This window comes from Corythoichthys intestinalis, chromosome 7 (assembly GCF_030265065.1).
Source record: "Corythoichthys intestinalis isolate RoL2023-P3 chromosome 7, ASM3026506v1, whole genome shotgun sequence".
NCBI lineage: Eukaryota > Metazoa > Chordata > Actinopteri > Syngnathiformes > Syngnathidae > Corythoichthys > Corythoichthys intestinalis.
In genome coordinates, this window is record NC_080401.1 from 3,806,014 (window position 1) to 3,827,818 (window position 21,805).

The window sequence follows — 21,805 nt, forward strand, 5'->3', positions numbered from 1 at the left end:
GATCACAATAGTAGTATGTCATACTCTCAATGTGAAACATTAAAACTGTTCAGATCAACCGGACACTTAGACTTTCATTCTCCGTGTCAAACAGCTGAACAGGACAGGTTTTTTATTTAAAAAAAAAAAAAAAAAAAACAGAGCTAAAAGGACTGACCCCATTTTTTAGCCATTTTTAATCAACAATGGGGGGCTAGTTGACCTCAGAACGACCTGTAAATGAATTGATATTATCTCAAAAACGATGGCAGCACAAGCAAAAAAAAAAAAATTCAGCACAAACCTAGCACAAACAAATGACATAAATTTTCTATATTTTCAAATTCAGGGAGGTTCAATCAAGCGCTGTAAATGATTTGATGACTTAGTTTCCTCTGTCTATCCAGGTGCAAGCAGAACTGAAGAAGAGGTTTTGGAAGTGGCAGACTCAGAATTACCTTCGCTACAGTAAAAGACGTCGAACCTTGTTCACTGAAAGTAGTACAGTTACACAGATATCTGTCCTTGACAAATCCAGCCCTAAAGATCAGCAAGGCTTGGAGACAAATGCCCTCTCAAGTGTGGTGACACCCTGCAACATCTCCGCTGTTTAAGAAATATTGATTTGTATTAGCGCTCCAGTTGCATGCTGGATAGATCTTAACAAATGTCAAAATTACAGCGCTTGTTGAATGTATTTTTAAGTTTTGTATAGTGTGAAACATCTGTAAAATCTACCAAGTTTGGAAAATATTGCGTTCAAGGTAGTCATGATGAACATATTTGATTAAACAGTATTTCACCTGTCTTGTGGTAATAATGATCAAATTAATAAAACCAAAAAAACATTCTCCATTACAGCTACCGATGTCGATTTGAAGCAAATGTCTTTGATTAAGTCATGAGAATTTTTTTTTTTAATTGTTCATTCATTAATTGAATTAATCAAATTTTAAAAATCAGCATCTTCCAAGCAACCCAACGAAATCCCAAGCAGGCACCAGGAGAACATGTTCACTCCCCATTAGTGTTATACCTTTTTTGGGCTACTGATAGCGATTCAGCGTCTTGGCTCCATTACCTGACTTCATTGTTGTTTATTCCTGGCCTGAGGAGGAAATGTCAATTTTTCAAAAAGTTTCACTGCCTTTTATGTCGGAATCTCTTCATTCAACTTCAGACCAATGTTTCAGTGCCAATTAACATAAGCCCATTTCCAGTGTTGTTAATAATGGCGTTAGAATAAAACTGCGTTACTAACAGCGTTATTTTTTTCAGTAGCGAGTAATCTAATTAATTACTTTCCTCATCTTGGCAACACGGTTACCGTTACGGAGGATGGAGAGGCGTGCGTTACTATATTGGTTGATAAGTCTGAGGGAGACGGACTCAAAGAGACGACAGAGCAGAGCAGGAGTGGGGAGGAGGCAAAAAAGTTGTGACGCCGAGCAAACGCAATGCTAGGTGGCTCCAATAATACCTGACTGCAGCCGATAGCCTACAAACTACCCCCACATGATATGGTAGATATTGTAGACATGGTAGATATCATATATAGAACTAGATGCGAAATGACATACACGGCGGCGTTAGCAACATGTACAGTACAGGAACTAGATGCGTTAGTAAACAGCCGCCATCTTAAAGCAGTAAACTTCTTAGGAAGGCTCTGTGGTAGAGAACCTTTCTAGCTAACCTAAGTAACTTTTTATCTAAAATTCTCCTAAATCGGCAAAATCTTGACTTGAATCTATCTTTAAATGATTAAACAGTTTTAAAACTTCCACATGTCAAAAGTAGACAGAAGAGAACTAATGCAATAATGGGAGCAATTATAACAACTTTTAACGGTTGATTCAGGGTAAAGGGTAAATTAGGGTAAAGAATTGGGCTAGGGCCAATTGTCCCAAAAACCTTTTAAACTTCACATAATGTGACCTATGTTTTTTTTTTCTTTTTTGAGGATAAAAAAACAAAACATGAAAATTATCACCAGTTACTTTGCCAAGTAACTAATTACTCTTACATTCAGATAACTGAGTTACCAACAGAATTACTTTTTGGGCGAAGTAATTTGTAACTATAATTAATTACCCTTTTAAAGTAAGATTAATAACACTGCCCATTTCACACATACCTCAACTCCAGTTAATTCCCAGGATTTAAACAGGAAGCCCTTATGTGTGAAAGCAATTTCATGGGTCGACTGATACGGAGATGACACGGACATTTGCCGGGTCGCGTCCAAGTATAATGTCCGGGACTTACACGGGACATGGCATGCATTTAATTCCCAGGTCACAGCGCAAAAGCTGATGACGTTAATATCATGGCCGGTCGATCTTCATTTCCCTTTATCTTCGCAATAAGACGAAAAGTGGTAAACAAAAGTCGCAATTATCAACGTGGCAAACTGGAAATGGCTAAATTCAACTGGAAACATAACGAAATTGAATTGCTACTGGATCGTACAGCTGAGGAAGAGGCAGTCCATCGTCCAACTTTGGAAAGGTGCGGTTTATTTTGTTGCTAATGTTACGGTCCGCAACTGCTGAAACAATGTTGTACTTCAAAGCAGACAACAACCGAGGGATCCGTTCAAGGGTTTATTAAATACAAACAAAAATACACATGATCGCGGAAAAGGAGGATTAACAAAATGGGTCCGTGACAGTAGGTCGACAGGGATCGATAATACTTACCTACACGGTAGGCAGAAAGCTGATAAGACAAGTGATAAGATTTTAAAACAAGGGTGGCAAACGAACAAGCTAGCAAATGCACTAGTTTCGAGAGTACAAGGTGCTGAATGTCGACCAGCAAGTTAATATCTCAGCACCCTTCTTTTGGATCGCCTGGGCTTAAACACAGTCTTGATTAGCTTGAAATGGCTGCAGGTGCGACGTCGGGAACAGTCTGACAACCTCTGTAACAAAACACAATCTGATCAACAGAATGTGACAGGCGATGACGACCAAAAATGATGTAATGTCCGGGTTATAAACTCCCACCAGCCACCCTCCCCGCACAGAGAACGGCGAGTCACCAACACGGGACAAGTCTGTGAAAGTCCAACCTTGGTTATTACCAGAACATCTCTTGATTTGATTTTATTAGCCATTAGCAAGATTTCTGTGGCAAAGAATAGTAATCATGTATGTATATAGTCAGGGGTGCACATATTTTTTTTGGCCAGGTTCTCAGAGGAGGACCTGGAGATGTGACTTGGTCCTCATTGAGCTTGAGAGCCGACCCGCCTGATGCGATAAAATTATGACAAGCTTTACTTCGAGCCAAATACCTTTAATTAATTATATTAACAATTAATGCTTGATTATCAAGTGGCACAACAAAATTGCCATTACTTTGAAGTAAATGTAAAGAAATAAACATAAAAGCACTAATTCAAAATAAAGGGCATTCATATACGGCTCCCACATTAACTCTAAGCCTTTGTAAAAGTTGGATGTCCTCCTCATAAGAGCTCATTAAACGTGCATGTTTAGCTTTGTGAAATGCGAGCAAAAACACATTTGTCAGTGCATGGCGCTGTTCTTCAATAACTTTTTTCCGCCACTTGTCCATAGGCCGAGTGGGGTCCTGTCTGACATCTATAGTTTGCTTAATTGCCACATGCTCTGTTTTTTTTCGTGCTTTTCAAAGTTTGGATGGCTAAAATTCTTTGACCCTACATAAAATGCGCTGCTCTTATTAACGACACTGGGATCCTCATGGCAAATGTTGCACCACATTTCCCTGCGAGCATCATTTGCTTCTAGCCATGGTACCTCCAGCAGCCACTTTTCAGCAAAAGTCCTTTTTTCCGGTAGCTCCGGTGACATCTCTGTCGTCTGTCTGTCTTTTGACGGGGGTGGGGGAACACGGAAATAATTACTCAGTGGGGCCTGCCCCTTCGACATTTTGAGAAGTGATTTTCTCATGTCCGCCGCAAATAGTGGTCAGCCATCGGTACGCAAAAGCGTATGGAAGCCGTTGAGGGCCAGCGCGTTTGTCTACGTCCAGTACGCATGCGCGCATGCGGACCACTTATGTGCACCCTTTGTATATAGTCATATTAAAATTACCTCAGTTAGGCTAGGTTCACACGACAGGTTTTAATTAACAAATCTTTTTTTTTGTTTGTTTTTTTTTCGTGTTTTTCCAACTTGAGTGGGGCATTACCTTTACGGTCACATAAAAGTGGACCATTTCAAAACTGATCTAGGTCACTCTCGTATGTGGTTAAAATCCGATCCGGGCCACATTAATCCAGAATGTGACTGCGGTCTGAACTGTCAAGTATTCCAAATTGGAATTCATGCAGCAATTACGTCAGCAAAGCGCAAGAGAGGCATGGAGGACGGCAGCAATGAAACTGTACAATGCTTGAACTCGGCTTTTAGGGAAGAGGTGGGCTTAGAGTGACCGCTTCCATAAGGTCAAACTAGAGGACATATTGAAAAAAAAAATAGATCAGACTTGCAGTCTATTTTCTTCAACAACAAAGTTTTGCACTGTTTGTAGATTGTATTTGTGGAACTAAATAGTAAAAAAAATACCAATCATAGGTCAAACTTTTTTTGACAATTTATTTAGTTTACAGTACCGCGTTTTTAAATTGCAACGTGCCAGAGAACAAATCTTATTTTGAAACGATGTTCTGCCAAAATATGCTACACGACGAAACGTCTACCAATGCCCAGTGCGCTTGCACATGCATGCGCACATCAATTAAAAGCAGCAAGTATTATTTTCGGTTTTATTAAGTCTTTTTTTCCCTTTCATTGCCTCAAAATATTTTTGTGTTTTTCTCTAATAGCTTTTAAGCATTGTGTTTATCTTTTGACCACGTTAATCATGTAGTGTAATTAAACCACCCTCATTTGATATGACGTTTCAGTATTTTTTAATGCATTTTTTAGGACTTTCTTTCTGTATGCATCGAAACAAAACACGCTGAAAGCACACTGTAGTACTTTGGTTTTCAAATTTGGATAGGATATTTTGGCAGAACAAGGGCATTTGTAACAAACAAAATTCGGCAAAATCTCGGCAAGGAAATGATGTCACACCTGAAATGATATACACACCTGAAGCTTTGTTTTCATTTTATTGAACCAATAATATAGGACGTTTTTAACTGCAGCCACTCTTGGCCAAACACAGACCAGTTGTGACAACCGTGGGGCTCAGTTGCGTCACATAAACTGAACCGGGGCCCATTTTCTTTAAAAGCCGTACCAATAGCATCCGGCTAATTGGTTGTGGCGGACGCCCGACACATCACTGAAAAGGTTGAGTGTCCGTCCTAAAGCCGGACAGGTGGTCACCCTAGGCGAGCTTGACAACAGTCATAAAAACATAAAATAGGGGTGGGGTTAAGCCTGCGAATGCTCGGTTTTCTTTCTGTGTGCTAAATAAGCAGTATCTGAGAATCGCTTACATGGCCGAGAGTCGGGGCAAACCGACCGTATGTTTCTTGTGTCGCATGCGTTCTATCAATCCATAATAACTTTGAATATAGGTCTGAAGTAAATATTATCTTTTCCCGTATTTATTGGTCTACTGTCTGTATTCCTCTACACCGTGAATATAAAATGCATTTAATCATAGTTTAGGAAAGCAAGTAGACTATATTTGGAGTATGAGCGTTGTATGAATGGTTTTGGGCAGACAAAAGAGCCCAGGTGTGAATGACTGAAAGTTGCAAGGTCGGCACAACTCCTGAAGACAACAGGCATTTAGCTTCCGCAGGCCAGGGAGTAGTCCAAGGAGATAACAGCCATGGAGACACGTCCTACAGCTGAGTGAGCAGAATCGATGCTGACTGAGTAGTAAAGGCCACTGGATGAAGGGGACATACACAAACCCTTGCCAGCCAAGTCTGAGAAGGCACCACCATTAGCTCTTCTTCTCATAAGGATCATTTGATCACGGAGGAACCCGCGTCTGAGAAGTTGAACACTCTGCACTCATGTGGCGCTCTCTCGTCGCCCTGACAACAGTGACGTACGAACTCTCCTGCCCAATCCACGACAGACAATTACCCTAAACAACGCCTATACACATCCTTTTCCATCCCACAGCCCGACTCAAAAACTCTTTCAAAAGACTGAATTCTTTAGCTAGTCATTTTTCTTTTTGTTTGCTGTTTTTGTCTAGCTGTCTGATTGCGGTCAACTTGGAATATATTGTCAGCTTGTTTCGAAGCCTTTTTCCAGTTTTTAAAATGGAGTCAGTACAAGGGGTTAAAACTAGGGTGAACGGGCAAAGTTTGGCCTTTTGGGCGTGTTGTTGGTGTTGCACCGCCTGAAATGTTGAAATTGCGCTAGCGTGGTTACGGCGGTTTAGCTGGCGTTATTCCGGCAATTTGGCTAAAAGGTCAAATTCCAACAAGAATAAACCGAGATTATTTATGTCTGTTATTTGTGTCCTGTTTTTGGAAATTCAAATATGATTACCCTAGAATGACGTAGCATGTGTAGACATTTGTTTTGATGCTTCCGTGCATGTGGGTCAGTTTGCTCAGCGCGTGTCGGACTGCGAGTTAGTGCGCATGCATAATATATGTACAGGCTCAATGGAAAAAGGCAGTCTGAACGGGCACGCCAAAAACACAGATATGACGAATTGAATTCGTTCCAGGACCTGGTTTGTAAGTTGAAATGGTCATATGTCCAGTAGTATTTTACCATAACAATACATTATAATTCGGATACAAATTGGAGTAATAAAAATGTAATGGATTGGAATCTGATGTGGTGTTAGTGGTTTTTATGCTGCTCCTGAATATACCGTGTGACTGACAACAGAGTGAGAGAGGTGCAGTACAGTTTTTAACTTTCAATTTTGATGTTGTTGTTGGCGTCAGCTACAGCGAACAGTAGCTGTGTTGTGTTGCACAAGTTCTGAAATAAATGAAATAAAACAAATATTTTTACAACCATAGTACTTGACATTACCAGAGTACACACATGTAGTCTGTACATATGCCAATATTTACAGTCTCTGCCATGTAACTGTGTATGAGAAAACATTTAATTAATGTAAATAATTCCTCATGCAAAATGTGCTTGGAATGGATTTTTTTCCTTTTTCCCAGAAAAACACATTGTTGCTAGTGGTTATTGTACCTGGATGGCACTGAGATAAAACAATCTGGTATTTTTCATATAGTTTTATTGTCTGCAAATCCCTCTGAAAACAAAAAAAAAATGTAATTGAACTGATTTCATATTTTTACTCCGATTTGATCATAAATCAATGTGGCCTAACTTCACCCTTGGTGAAAATTGTCTTCGTTCCAATCAACAGAAATGCTGGTTCGTGAGAGCAATGACATCATCTGAATAAATTGGCAGAGCAACTACCAATGTTTTATTGAAATTATAATGCTCGTATTGTGTGTGTCTTTTGTAAATCTTTGCGCAAAAGATACTAGAGGAGGATATATTGGGACTGGGTCTGAGTCCAACAGAAAATTTTATGAGCGTGTGATATGTGCCATTGAGGAGTTTGGAAGCAATGAACAGAGATTGAAAAGCGGAACTGGCAAATAAAAGCACACACACTATATTGCCCTTAGTTTGCTCACCTGCTTTGACTCACAGAGGTGGGTAGAGTAGCCAAAATATTTGCTCAAGTAAGAGTACACTGCAAATTTATAACGTCTTAATCACATAATTTTTTTAAAAATTTGGTCAAACAATTTTCTCAAACTTGTTTTGAGTGTGAGACAAGTTAACAGATTGATGCATCAGATTATCCCATTAATTTAAGTAAATGTTACTATCTGTTCTTATTAAGACCATCATTTTTTCACCGAAATCAAGAAAAATGCTTTCAAATAATGTTTTGAACAATATATATTCTTGAAATAAGAACATTTCTGACAAATGATCTTTTTCAAAGATTAAATATACTAATTTAAGATAAGTCTGTTAAGCTTATTTTTAGCTAGTTAATTGTTCTTATTTCAAGAAATCTATGAGTAAAGTTTATTTGAAGCACTGGCAGATAATTCCACTGATTGTTGGTATATTTACACTGAAAATAAGAGAATTTAAATAGATATAAGGAAGAGTAGCGTGACTTCAAAATAATATTACTCAAGTAAAAGTATTCATGTGAAACTCAAACTCAAGTAGTAAGTAATGAGTAATATTCTGTTTTTCAGATCCCCCCCCCCCCCCCCCATTTTGAGCACTTCATCTATATGCACTGCAAATTTATAACATCTTAATCAGATTATTTTTCTTAAATCTAGTCAATTTTCCCCATCTTGTTTTGAGTGTTAAAGACTAGTTATCGGATTAATGTGTCAGATTATTCCACTTACTTTAAGTAAATATTACTAGTATTGGTTCTTATTAAACCCATAACCCAACCTAATCAAACCCATCTAAAAGTTGGTAATTTTATACCCAAATCCCCCCCAAAAAATTGCTTTAAAATAATATTTTGAACAATATCTATTATTGAATTAAGAACATTTGAAATTTCAAAGCTGTTTTTAAGATTAAATATACTAATTTATTGCTTAAAATAAATTGAAAGTTTGGTAATTTTTTTTACCTAAGTCAAGAAAAAATTGCTTTCAAATAATGTTTTGAACAATATCTATTCTTGAATTAAGAACAGTTGACATTTTAAAGCTGTTTTTAAGAATAAATATACTAATTTATTGCTGTTAAGCTTATATTCAACCAGCCAGTTTTCTTATTTCAAGAAATCTGAGTAAAATTTATTTGAAGCACTGGCAGATCATTTCACGTATTTCTAATAGATTTACACTAAAAACAACGGAATTTAACTAGTTTTAAGGAGGTATGCTTTTGCTGTGTGAAATGTTAATATTATACCCTCCTAGATAGTGAGCATATTGGCAATAGGATGCTGAATTTCCATATGCAGGCGGGATATTTATTGGACGACAAAAGAGAAGGGTTATGGATGTACTGGTAGTTAAAGAGGACATTATGGTAGTTGGTGTGAGAGCAGAGGATGCAGAGGAAAGGGTTAGATGGAGACAACCGATACGCTTTGGCGACCCCTGCAGGGAAAAGTTGAAAGGAAAAAAAGAAGAATGACTATATTAGACCAAAACAATACACAAACATAATCAAATCCCAATTAGAAAAATGAAACGTCACCCATCCAAAAGCATGAGTGCCCTCTAGTGGAGAAAAAAACATTTCATGTCATTCTGTGGTCTATCGGTGCCAAATAAAAACTGGGACAGAGGTTGAAATCCATGCTTTGGAGTAATGTTGACCCTATATCCAATAAGGCAAAAATTAAGTAAACACAGAATAAAGTGGTGGTGCACAGACAACTTCCTGGAGCTGAATGTAACCAAAACAAAAGAAATGGTCATAAACAATTCAAACAGTAGAACAGGCCACCCACTTCAAATGAAAATGATTTGACGAGAATAAAGAAAAATAAACTGATTAAGACGTTATAAATTTGCAGTGTACACGGTTAACATTATTCATTCATTCAATCATTTTCCATGCCGCTTATCCTCATGAGCCCGAACCCAGGGAGTACCTGTACAGGAAAGTAAATAGGAAAACTCACAAGTACACCTTTTGAGGAAAAGTCGGGCATCTTTGGTGTCTGTTGTAGATTTTTCCCTCCTTATCAGTAGTCTCCACTGTTCAAATACATCTCCAATGCATATAATTGTTTTTATTCTGAATTTGTCATGATACATTTGACATTTGGAAAAAAATTTTTGCTCTATACGTAGAAGACAAGGTTAATTCTGACCGTGAATGTTGTAACAACCTTAGTTTATGTAGCCCATAGAGCTGTGGCAACCCGGACGAAGACAAAAATCATACCTCGTTAATTGGCTGATTGGTGGGGCATCCGTTTTCATCACTGAAACAAAACAATAACAACTAAAACGGGTTGAGTATCGACTTTTAAAATGGGAAAATTTGGGGGTTTAATCCGGGGGTCGGCAACCCGTGTTTTGAGAGCCACATGCGGCTCTTTAGCGCTGCTCTAGTGGCTCCCTGGAGCATTTGCAAAAATGTTTGAAAATGGACAAAGATTGTTGAGGAAAATATTTTTTTGTTTTGATATCGTTTCAGTAGATGACAAAAATGACATATTCATAACGTTTTCCAATGCTGTAAAAATGTGTAGAATAAATATTACGTTTCGACATTTATTTCAACGAAGCATTGCATCATAGCCTGCGACATACGTTTCTATCAGCATTGCGGGATGCTTTGGCGTTATATTGCTGCCTCTATTCTGAGCTAGCAATAATGGATTTTGAGCACAGAAAACACCCCTCTCTCGCTCAATTTCTTGACTCATGCGCTAGTCAGTTTTTTTTCTCTGCCCGCTCAGTTAAGCACAGGCTACTAACGTGTCACGAAAGCCAACCAATCAGAGAGCTAGTGAAAGTACACTGGTTGGCTGTTTGCTCTCCAATTAGATCACTTGTTACATTCGCCCGGAAAAAGCAAGGGAGACGGACGACTACAACGGGAGAAGGGTGACTTCAGTGGGACAATGTACGAAAGTATTTATTATCATAATTACTATCATCACTAAAGTACATGAGGCAAAATCATCACTAAAGTAAATGAGACAATTTGAGAAGTTCCATTTTGTTGTTTTTCGGAACTTCAAAACAAACACGACATTAAAAATCGCATTTCTTTATTGCATTTCTATCATTTCACAAAAGCAATGTAACAATTCATTAATGTAATGAAGTTAAACTTGAGGTGGCATCATACAACAGAGTAGTTACGTGGTGCGTTGGATGCACTGCAGGGAAAATAAACATTAAATCATGAAGGCTCATTATGTATTTTCAGCTGACTTAGTCATTTTGACAGTAGGCTAATATATCTAATATAGATACATACAGCATGTGTTGCCTTGATTTTTAGGTTTATTTAAGGCTTTTAATTTTTTGCGTCTCCAGACCTATTTGTTTTTTTGGTCCAGTATGGCTCTTTCAACATTTTGGGTTGCTGACCCCTGGTTTAACCATTGAGAACCGTGTTAGAAGTAGAGGTTGACAGATTTATCGGCCAGCCGGTATATCGGGCCAATTTATGGACTTTTTTTCCAATTTAAAAGCCGATGAAAAGGGATTTTTGATCAGGCAGCTGTGTGTGCAACTGTGACCGCCGCTGACTTTTTTTTATCTTGCATGAGAAAATATGCAATTTTGCTTTAGCCTTTTAAGATGTTTTCTGAGTGATACTAAAAGTAACTCATAGCATTATCATAACATTCACGACTGCATTATCTTTAGCATGGCGAGCATCCTCTTCAACTCTCACTTCTTTACATCTCGAAGGGACGTCCTGGTAGGTTTGATTGTTTGAAAATAACCTGTTTTTGCTGAGTGTGTATAATCATAAAAAGTGCTGTGTTCGTTGGTTTTGTAGCACTAGACTGAATTAATCCTTTAAGTCACATAAATATATATATTATTGTACATTTGAAGCTTTTGATGCATTTTTAAAAATTGCCTTTCATAATCTACATGTTTTTAAAAAAAAAAATTAAAAAAAACAGGATATCGGCTTACAAAATCGATATCGGCAGAGATTTTTATTTAGATATCGGTATAGGCATCTGCATTTGAAAATCCCATATCGGTTGACCTCTAGTTAGAAGTACTTCCAAAAAACATGTTTCTTCAAAGTCTAATGAAATATCGAAGTGCAATTCTTACATAAAGCTCCTTTAATGATTCAACACAAAGCATGTCACACGATACATTGCTCAAGGTCGCTAGAGTTCAGTATAGTTTCCATTAGGATGTTACTAGGATAGCGATTTTGGGAGTGAGTAAGGAAGGGGATGATAAGGTTGGTCATCGGGAGAATAAGGCGGTGCTTTCGGTTTGGTAATGTCAGATCTCGACAATTATGTCATTGTCGGTTGCAGCAAAGCATGCTGTGCTGCTCAGATGGCCGGAGTCTCTGCCTGTAGGCTGGACATACGGATCTGGGAACTGCTTTTGCTCAGGATGGACAGCTGTGTCCCCCCGTTCACGCCACTGCTTGCCAGCGAAGGGTGCCGGTGCTTCAAGTCCACAGCAAAGTATCTGTTCACCGTCCAGCTGCGCCATTTCCTCTTGATCTCCGATTGCACCTAGAGGAATATACTTTACAAGGTCATTATTAATGCTCCTTAGCTTTTTTCCATTCTATTTGGTCTTGGTTTCTTTTTCTAGGCTGATTTAAACAGATATTATTTTACCAAACTGCAATTAAGGCATGCGAGTAAGTACCGTATTGGCCCGAATATAAGACGACCCCGATTATAAGACGACCCCCTCTTTTTCAAGACTTAAGTTTGAAAAAAGACTTTTTGAACACCAAATTAATTTTTATACAGAAACGACCACGGAAAGCTTTTCTCTGACTGAGCATTTTTTAGGCGATCTTTTTGAGCTCTCCATCTCCGTACATTACACTCTGTGACACCATATTTCACAGCCGCTTTGCAGTTGTTTGAAGACACCGCCTCATTTATCACCATCAACTTGAAGTTTGCGTCATAACTTCTCCTCAGCTGCCGGTGTTCTGCCAAAATGTCCTACATCGGCGAAACGTCCTACATTAGTCGAATTTGACACCTAAATTACTACCGTGCGCTCTAAACCTGTTTTGTTTAGATGCATACAGGAATAACGTACTAAAGAAATGCCTGCAGAAAATACTTAAATGTAGTTATGTCAAATAAGGACGATTTAAATACGCTACGTGACTAATGTGGTCAACTGCTTCAAAGCTAACACAAAAAAACACAATGGTTAAAAGTATGAGAGGGTAATACATGCAAAAAGTATCTTTGAGGCTGTGAAAAGGTTCTAAATAACTAAATAAAAACAAAAATAGTGAGTACTCGCCGCTTCCAACCGATGTGCGCATGCGTGTGAATGCATATGCAAGCGCCCTGAGCATTGTGTAGGACGTTTCGCCGCGTAGTAAGGAATGGCCAAACACCGGTTAACCTGGCCAATCTTCGACCCACTTTTCTCCAAATTGTCGCGAAGTTTCTCCATTTTCGGTTATCTCTTCTATTACCGGTATTTTATTCTCTTTTCCTTCTTACCACTTTCTTCTTCGTGTCAGGGGTTCCCTTTGGCCGCCCGAGTCGCGTTCAGCATTCGATTCATTGATGACTGGCGCCATCAAGCGTCGTGAATGGGTATATGTCTAGGCCGCAGTTTTTTTTTTTTTTTTTTTTTTTTTTTTTTTTAGACCGCAGTTATAAGACGACCTCCTCTTTTTCAATCTTATTTCAGTGCAAAAAACATCGTCTTATATTCGGGCCAATACGGTAAGTCTTTGTTTTTTCTTCTTTATTTGTGCTTCTTTAGGGACCCAATGGTGTTAGCATGTTCACATACCATGTTTATCTGACGTTGACATGTATGCCAAACACCTATTTTTAAATGACATACTAAAAGTATTGATATATTCCACGTAAATACACTGCTGGCCAAAAGTATTGGAACCCCTGTAATTCTGTCAGATAATGCTCAATTTCTCCCAGAAAATAATTGCAATTACAAATGCTTTGGTAGTAATAACTTCATTTATTTTGCTTGCAATGAAAAAACACAAAAGAGAATGGGGGGAAAATCATTATCATTTTACACAAAACTAAAAAAAATGGGCCGGACGAAAGTATTAGTACCCTTTGAAAAATCATATAATGCTTCTCTAATTTGTGTAATTAACAACACCTGTTACTTACCTGTGGCTTATATCAGGTGGTGGCAATAACTAAATCACACTTGCAGCCAGTTAAAATGGATTAAAGTTAACTCAACCTGTGTCCTTGTGTGTACCACATTGATCATGGAGAAAAGAAAGACCAAAGAACTGTTTGAGGACTTGAAAAGCAAAATTGTGAGGAAGCATGGGCAATCTCAAGGCTACAAGTCCATCTCCAAAGACCTGAATGTTCCTGTTTTTACCGTGCGCAATGTCATCAATAAGTGTAAAGCCCATGGCACTTTGGCTAACCTCCCTAAATGCAGACGGAAAAGAAAACTGACGAGCGATTTCAATGAAAGATTGTGCGGATGGTGGATAAAGAATCTCGACTAACATCCAAACAAGTTCAAGCTGTCCTGCAGCCCGGCGGTACAACAGTGTCAACCCGTACTATTCGTCGGCGTCTAAATGAAAAGGGACTCTATGGTAGAATACACAGAAGGACCCCACTTCTGATCCAGAGACAAAAAAAACCCAGGCTGGAGTTTGCCAAAACTTACCTGAGAAAGTCAAAAATGTTTTGGAAGAATGTTCTCTGGTCAGATGAGACAAAAGTAGAGCTTTTTGGGAAAAGGCATCAACATAGAGTTTACAGGAGAAAAAAGAAGCCTTCAAAGAAAAGAATACGGTCCCCACAGTAAACATGGCAGAGGTTTCCTGATGTTTTGGGGTTGCTTTGCTACCTCTATTACTGGACTGCTTGACCGTTTGCATGGCATTATGAAGTTTGAAGACTACCAACAAATTTTGCAACATAATGTAGGGCCCAGTATGAGAAAGCTGGGTCTCTCTCAGAGGTCATGGATCTTCCAGCAGGACAATGACCCAAAACACACTTCAAAAAGCACTAGAAAATGGTTCGAGAGAAAGCACTGGAGACTTCTTAAGTGGCCAGCACTTAGTCCAGACCTGAATCCCATAGACCACGTGTGGAGAGATCTGAAGATGGCAGTTTGGAGAAAGCACCATTCAAATCTCAGAGACCTGGAGCAGTTGGCTAAAGAAGAATGGTCTAAAATTCCAGCAGAGCATTGTAAGAAACTCATTGATGGATACCGGAAGTGGTTGTTCGCAGTTATTTTGTCTAAAGGTTGTGCTACCAAGTATTAGGCTGAGGGTGCCAATACTTTTGTCCTGCCCATTTTTGGAGTTTTGTGTAAAATGATAATGATTTAATTTCTTTTTCATTCTCTTTTCTGATTTTTTTTTTCATTGCAAGCAAAAATAAATGAAGATATTACTACCAAAGCATTTGCAATTGCAATCATGTTCTGGGAGAAATTGAGCATTATCTGACAGAATTGCAGGGGGGCCAATACCTTTGGCCAGCAGTATAAATATTATTACTACCATAATACATGCATATTCTCTCACCAAGCGGGATTGGTTATGAGCATATTGACAACCTATATCGGATGCAAGTACAAAATTCTAACTATACTTTACTATTCAAGTAGGTGATGCATACATCTTAAAAGTTCTCTAAATTACTGGTCGGTGCACAGAGTGATGCACATCTTTAAAGGTGAGTTTTAGCAAGTCCTGGAAACAAGGCATTAGGAATAGTGCCATTTTCTTTTGACAGGAAAAAACTAAGCAGCTTTTGGCAAGTTTTTGCAAAAAAGGCCCATATGTTTCATTGACAGAATTTAATTTCATCTCATATTTTGTCTTATGGACACTATTTGCACATGGTAAATTTATGTTTTTCATTCGGAATTACTGATTTTTAATGAGGTGGTTTACCTCTCCATTCAGGAAGCAGTAGAGGACAGCCACCACAAATCCCTAAAAATGTCAGAGTGGTCAAATTATCAAAGTTGACATTTAAAAATACACATCAAACATTGAGGAGAAGCTGAGAGTCACACTTATATCAGATACTGTACAGCATTGTTGTTTATGTCAACAATCACAATAACGAAAAGATTTAGTCGATGAACAATTTTTTCATGACGAAGTCCTCATCATAATTTTATTTATCTTAAACAGATGAGAAAAACAAACAACAAGAAATACATTCAACGCCTACACCAACTATGAATATTTGGGAGTATACGTTCACGGGTAATGGTTACATGGGGTGTAATCCAACACTGAAAATGGTATTATCTTATTTTTTAGGGTTAGGGTTAGGGAAAAAAAAGTTGCCAGCTTGCGAGTGCTACCTGACAATAACTGTTACTTCAGTCAATCCTTAACAAAAAAAGGGTGCATTGTCTATTTTTGCACATAAACTGTGAATAAAGAATGTTAGAACAATACAAACACATGTTCACACACAAACTCAAATGGATGTTTTCTTCTATTTAGTTTGTACTTTAATAAGACCTGCTTTTTAATTTGCTTTTAATTTTTTAGATTTGTATTGGAAAAACAAAACCAAAAAACTGAACAGAAAAGCCAAAATGTACACAACTTTACAGAGAAGGCAAAACGGGCTGGACAAAATTGTTGGCTCCCTTAACTCAATATTTGGTTGCGTATCCTTTCGAAGAAATAACAGAAAGCAATCGCTTACTATAACCATCAACAACTTTCGTGCTCCTCTCAGATGGAATTTTAGACCACTTCTTTTGTGAACTCCAGGTGTCTCAGATTTGAAGGGTGCCTTCTTGTAACAGCAATTTTGAGATCTCTCTCAGGTATGCAATGGGATTTAAATCCCGACACATCGATGGCCACCTCAGAATTCTCCAGCACTTTGTCTCCACCCATTTCTTGGTGCTATTTGAGGTATGTTTAGGGTCATTGTCCTGTTGGAACACTCATGGCCTCTGACGCAGACCCAGTTTTCTGACACTACATCCTACATTGCGGCCCAAAACATTTTGATGATCTCCAGATTTCATGACTCCTTGCACACTGAGGCCTACAAAGAAAAGAACACAATGCCTATAGTGGAGGTCTAATGATGTTTTGGGGTTATTTTGCTGCCTCTGGCACTGGGTGCCTTGACAGTGTGCAAAGAGTCTTGAAATATGGAGACTATCAAAATGTTTTGGTCCGAATGTAGGGTGCAGTGTCAGAAAACTAGGTCTGCATAAGAGGTCATAGGTGTTCAACAGGACAATGACCCAAAACATACCTCAAATAGCACCAAGAAATGGTTTGAGACAAAGCGCTGGAGAATTCTGAGGTGGCCATCGATGAGTCCTGATCTAAATCATATTGAACACTATGGAGAGATCTCAAAATTGCTGTTATAAGAAAGCACCCTTCAAATCTGAGAGGCTTGGAACACTTCTCAAAAGAAGAGTGGTCCACAATTCCATCTGAGAGGTGCACACAACTTGTTGATGGTAATAGGAAGCGATTGCTTTCTGTTATTTCTTCCAAATGATGTGCAACCAAATATTGAGGTAAGGGTGCCAACAATTTTGTTCAGCCTATTTTTTTAATTGTGTCAAAAATGGTGTCAATTTTGACTCTTTTCCTCAGCTGTTTTGTGTTTTTCCAATGCACATCCAAGAAATAAACACATTCTTACTGAAAACATTTGTAATTGCATTTATTTCTGTGAGAAATGCTGTATAAAATTCCAGAGGTGCCAATAATTTCGTCCATGACTGTATATGACTGTTTTAGAGTTAGAGATGGGTATTGTTTGAGTTTTACCATTAAAAGTTCCTTTACTGCAAAAGGTCTATTTACACACCCATGAACTGATTTTGACCAGAAAAATTAACTAATTACCTGGAAGGATCCTAAGCCGAGCTCAAATACTAGACGCTCTCTTTTGCTGACATTCTCAGGGGAGAAGGCAAAAACTGTGTAATGGATCCCAAACAGAGGAATCAGGAGCAAAGTGGAGCGCGCCAACCTCCTGCCGAAGAGCGACAAAAGTCTTTCTGTCAGTTTCCAATAAGAGGCAATGCACATTTCTCTCTCTTATTGACACATGCGCATTGACACAGTTGCAAAGCAATGCATAACTTCATATGGGCAAGCACATTTCATTAGTAGTGACAAGTTGCATGTCAACAACATTAGATAGACACACAATAGCCTAGAAAATTTGAAATCTCAATTGTTCGCATTTGATTGGCTAAAACACTTCTGGCATTTAAAATTGCCTGCTTCCTGGAAATGTTGGCCTTTATTGATTTTTTTTTCTCCACTATTAATCAGATGAAAAATGAAATTGTTATTTTTTCGAATCCTTAAACAAGATTTTTTTTTTTTTTTTGCATGGATCCACTTGATAAAAAAAATAGCAATTCCCTTTTCCCAAGGCCTTTGTAATTTTTGGTGTCAATCAATACCTGTTTTTGGACATTGAGCCACATCAATTATTTTTGGCTGTGACGACTGACGATCTCCAGAACTTTCTATGTAAGCAGAGATATGTGGTAAAGGGCTTGCCCGGCATGAAATGTGAGTGACACTTTTGAGGAAGCCGTAACAAAACAATCAATATGATGAAATATATTAAGATACCGCATTTTTCGGACTACAAGCCGCACCTGAGTGTAAGTCGCACCAGCCATAAAATGCCCAACCAAGAGAAAAAAAAACATATACAGTGGTACCTCTACATACGAAGTTAATCCGTTCCAGGACCTTGTTTGTAAGTCGAAATGGTCGTATGTCGAGCAGGATTTTCCCATAGGAATACATTATAATTCCATTAATTCGTTCCACAGCCCAAAAACCTTCACTAAATCCTTAAAAAATACTGCTGGTACTATTACAAATGGCAATTACACATAGCAAAACAAATAAATTATAAATCAAAATCGGAATAATAATAATAATAATAATAATAATTCCTGTATTAATGTAACGAATCGGGTTGTAATGTGGCGGACGTTTTTTGCTGACCCTGAACGCACCGCGGAGCTGACGTGCCAGAGAGACTGGTGAGCTTGAGTTTCACTTTCACTTTGAATGCTTTCTTGAGAACACCGTCAATTGCGGCAGACAGAAGGTGTTTTTGTTTTGAATAAGTTGTGAAATAAATGATAAAAACGTGGCGAAGTTGGCGATTTCTCTGCAGATGTTACCACAATAAGAATTGTCAGCTTAACTTATAAAGACTGGCGAACGATGGTCGGAGGAGGACCGTGGAGATGTATTGTTGAGCCATTTCACGGATGCCCACCCTACGCTCATATTTTTCTGTCATTTGCATCTTCATTTAGAAGGTAAGCGTCAACTTTTTCCTTGTTTCACCACCTGTACCAACCTTTTCTGAAACCAGTGTTGATTTGTCACACAAGAAAATCCGCCGTGCATTCATCTGCGGTGCTGCCATTGTCGTCGTATTTCGAACATGTCGTCGGATGTAGAAACAAATGGCGAGTCAAATTTTACGTCGGATGTCGAAAAGTTCGTGTGTCGAAGCGATCGTATGTAGAGGTACCACTGTATATAAGTCGCACCGGAGTTTAAGTCGCCTTTTGGGGGGAAATTTACTTTTTAAAATCCAACACATAGATATGTCATCTTGAAAGGCAATTTAATATAAAAATACAATGGAGAACAACATGCTGAATACCGTATTTTTTGGACTATAAGTCGCAGTTTTTTTCATAGTTTGGCTGGGGGTGCGACTTGCACTCTGGAACGACTTATGTGTGAAATTATTAACACATTATTTTATCATTTCACATGTTATTTTGGTGTTTTGGAGTGACACTGATGGTTTGGTAAACCTGTTAGCATGTTCTTTATACGATAGTTATCTGAATAACTTTTAATAGCTATGTTACGTTAACATACCGGCCACGTTCGCATTTCGTTGTTCATGCATCATGTAACATTATCATACGTACACTTATTCAGCATGTGTATCTCTGTTGCATTTTTATTTTAAATTGCATTTCAAGATGACATATCTGTTCTATGTGTTGGATTTTATCAAGTAAATTTCCCCCAAAAATGCGACTTATACTCCGGTGCGACTTATAGTCCGAAAAATACAGTAAGTGTACAGTACAGGAACAACGAAATGCGAATATACTGTCCTCACCAGGACGCTACGGCTCAGTCCTGGCTATACAGCGAGCTAAACTCCCAAATTACGATGCTGGACGTGTTAGGGCCTCCGCGCCTCCTTCCTGAGCCCTGCCTCAGGTGAGGGGATTTTGCCTGATTACAGGTCTGATGTCAGATGGGTGGAGCGGCCACAGCTGTGGGCAATTACCATCAGCCAGCTTTAAAAGCCCAGCGGACGCACCACCACATCGCCCGATCAACTCGTCTGTTACTCACGTCAGTTGTATCTCGCATTCCTTACATGATATCTTTGCTCACTGGCTCACGACTACCTTGCTTTCGCCCCAGGTCCTGTTTTCTGCGCGCCCCTCGTCGGATTCCACGCTTGCCTCCCTTCCGAGCTTCCTCGTCAGCTCAACTACCCCGAGCCAAGCAAACTTCCACCCGCCACGCTCTTCTCGCGATTGCTAATAAAATACTGCTCGCCAGAAGTTGTCTGCATTGGGATCCCTTCCTGCTCACGCACAACCTAACAGTTTGATCGGGCCATAATGGATCCCGCAGACAAACCCGCCGACTCGCCCACGTCACTCCGCGACCACCACCAAGCCATAGAATTCCTCTTCAATAAGGTAACGGACATTTCCCATTCACTCCAAGCCATACAAGAGCAGCTCACACCACCTCCACCAGCCCGATTAGCCCAGTCAGCCCCACGTCACGCCGCTACCCCTCCGTGCCACATACCCGCAAGCAACCCGGCGTCATCGACGACGGGCCGAGAGCCTCACGTCCCCGCACCGGCCCCGTACGACGGCAACCTCGGCACTTGTCGCGCCTTTCTTGTGCAATGTAGCCTGGTGTTTGAACAACAGCCATCTACTTACCGGGATGACCGGGCGAAGATAGCGTATTTGATCAGCTGCCTTCGCAACGCCGCATTGGAGTGGGCTTCCTCAGTGTGGCAGCATAATTCCCCCGTGTGCAATTCCTACGCCTGCTTCACAGACGAAATGAAAAAGGTCTTCGACCACCCCGTTCGGGGCAAAGAAGCCGCCAAGCGACTCATGTCGGTGCGCCAGGGAGCCCGCAGCGTTGCAGAGTTCGCCATAGAGTTCCGAACGCTGGCGGCGCAAAGCCAATTTAATGACGAGGCGTTACAGGAAGTTTTCATCCGGGCACTGAGCGAATCCCTCAAAGATGAACTAGCCACAAGAGAAGCTTCCTCGCTTGATCACTTGGTCGCTCTTTCGATCAAGCTGGACAATCGGCTACGCGAACGACAGAGACAGCGCCGGGAGCAGCTGGAGGCTCCGCCCGCCCGCGTCTCTCTCCCCCGGCCGCTTTCGCCTCCCGGTCCGTCACCCAGGGCTGCGCGCGTGCACGGAGGAGCGCCCCCGGTCAACAACCCGGAGCCTGTGCAATTTGGCCGAACCAGACTAACTACAGGTGAACGTGAGCGAAGATTTAACAACAAATTATGTATCCACTGTGGAACAGCAGGACATTTCCTTCGCAACTGCCCATTACGCCCGGGAAACTCGGGCCCGCCAGTAGCAGAGGGGCTACTCGTGAGCCATATGAGCAACATTCCCTCTCGCCGGCTCCAACTCCCGGTTACGCTCTCCTGTAGGGGCCAGTCACGGACCATCACCGCCTTGGTGGACTGCGGCTCAGATGAAAATTTCATCGACGGGGAGCTGGCTCATCAATTGGGGTTGGCGACGCAGACTCTCTCTGCCCCTTTACAGACCACTGCCTTGGATGGCCAAGTCTTGTTCCGGGTGACCCATCAGACCGAAGCCGTCAACGTCCTCGTATCCGGTAATCATCGGGAGGTGAGCCCTTTCCTCGTATTCAGGAGCCCTCGCTCTCCTCTTGTCCTCGGGCTGCCTTGGCTGAAAAAACACAACCCCTCCATTGACTGGTCACACCCCAAGATAACCGCCTGGAGCTCGTATTGTCACGCACACTGTCTTCTGTCGTCACTAATGCCGTCCTGCCCTGTCCCAGAAGTGGAGCCACCTGACCTCTCCACAGTCCCAGAGTGTTATCATGATCTCGGGCAAGTTTTCAGTAAGGAACGCGCAGCTTCGCTACCCCCACACCGC

The 21,805-nt window shown here is 40.2% G+C and overlaps 2 protein-coding genes across 6 annotated transcripts in view; one reads left to right on the forward strand and one right to left on the reverse strand.

Annotated features, from left to right (window-relative positions):
- ghrhrb (growth hormone releasing hormone receptor b) overlaps positions 1–1,472 on the forward strand; it is a 111,685-nt gene extending 110,213 nt beyond the window's left edge. For both annotated transcript variants that reach the window (XM_057842324.1, XM_057842325.1), the window contains exon 13: positions 387–1,472. In XM_057842324.1, coding sequence (XP_057698307.1) covers positions 387–593 — 207 coding nt within the window. In that variant the 3' untranslated portion in view covers positions 594–1,472. The remainder of the gene's footprint in view (positions 1–386) is intronic.
- Positions 1,473–11,702: 10,230 nt separating this feature from the next.
- adcyap1r1b (adenylate cyclase activating polypeptide 1b (pituitary) receptor type I) overlaps positions 11,703–21,805 on the reverse strand; it is a 119,115-nt gene continuing 109,012 nt past the window's right edge. For 3 of the 4 annotated variants that reach the window (XM_057841269.1, XM_057841268.1, XM_057841267.1), the window contains 3 exons: positions 17,451–17,580; positions 15,501–15,542; positions 11,703–12,130 (listed from right to left, as the gene is read on the reverse strand). In XM_057841269.1, the coding sequence (XP_057697252.1) occupies positions 11,876–12,130; positions 15,501–15,542; positions 17,451–17,580 (427 nt within the window). In that variant the 3' untranslated portion in view covers positions 11,703–11,875. The remainder of the gene's footprint in view (positions 12,131–15,500; positions 15,543–17,450; positions 17,581–21,805) is intronic. The other variant, XM_057841270.1, reaches the window with a different exon arrangement.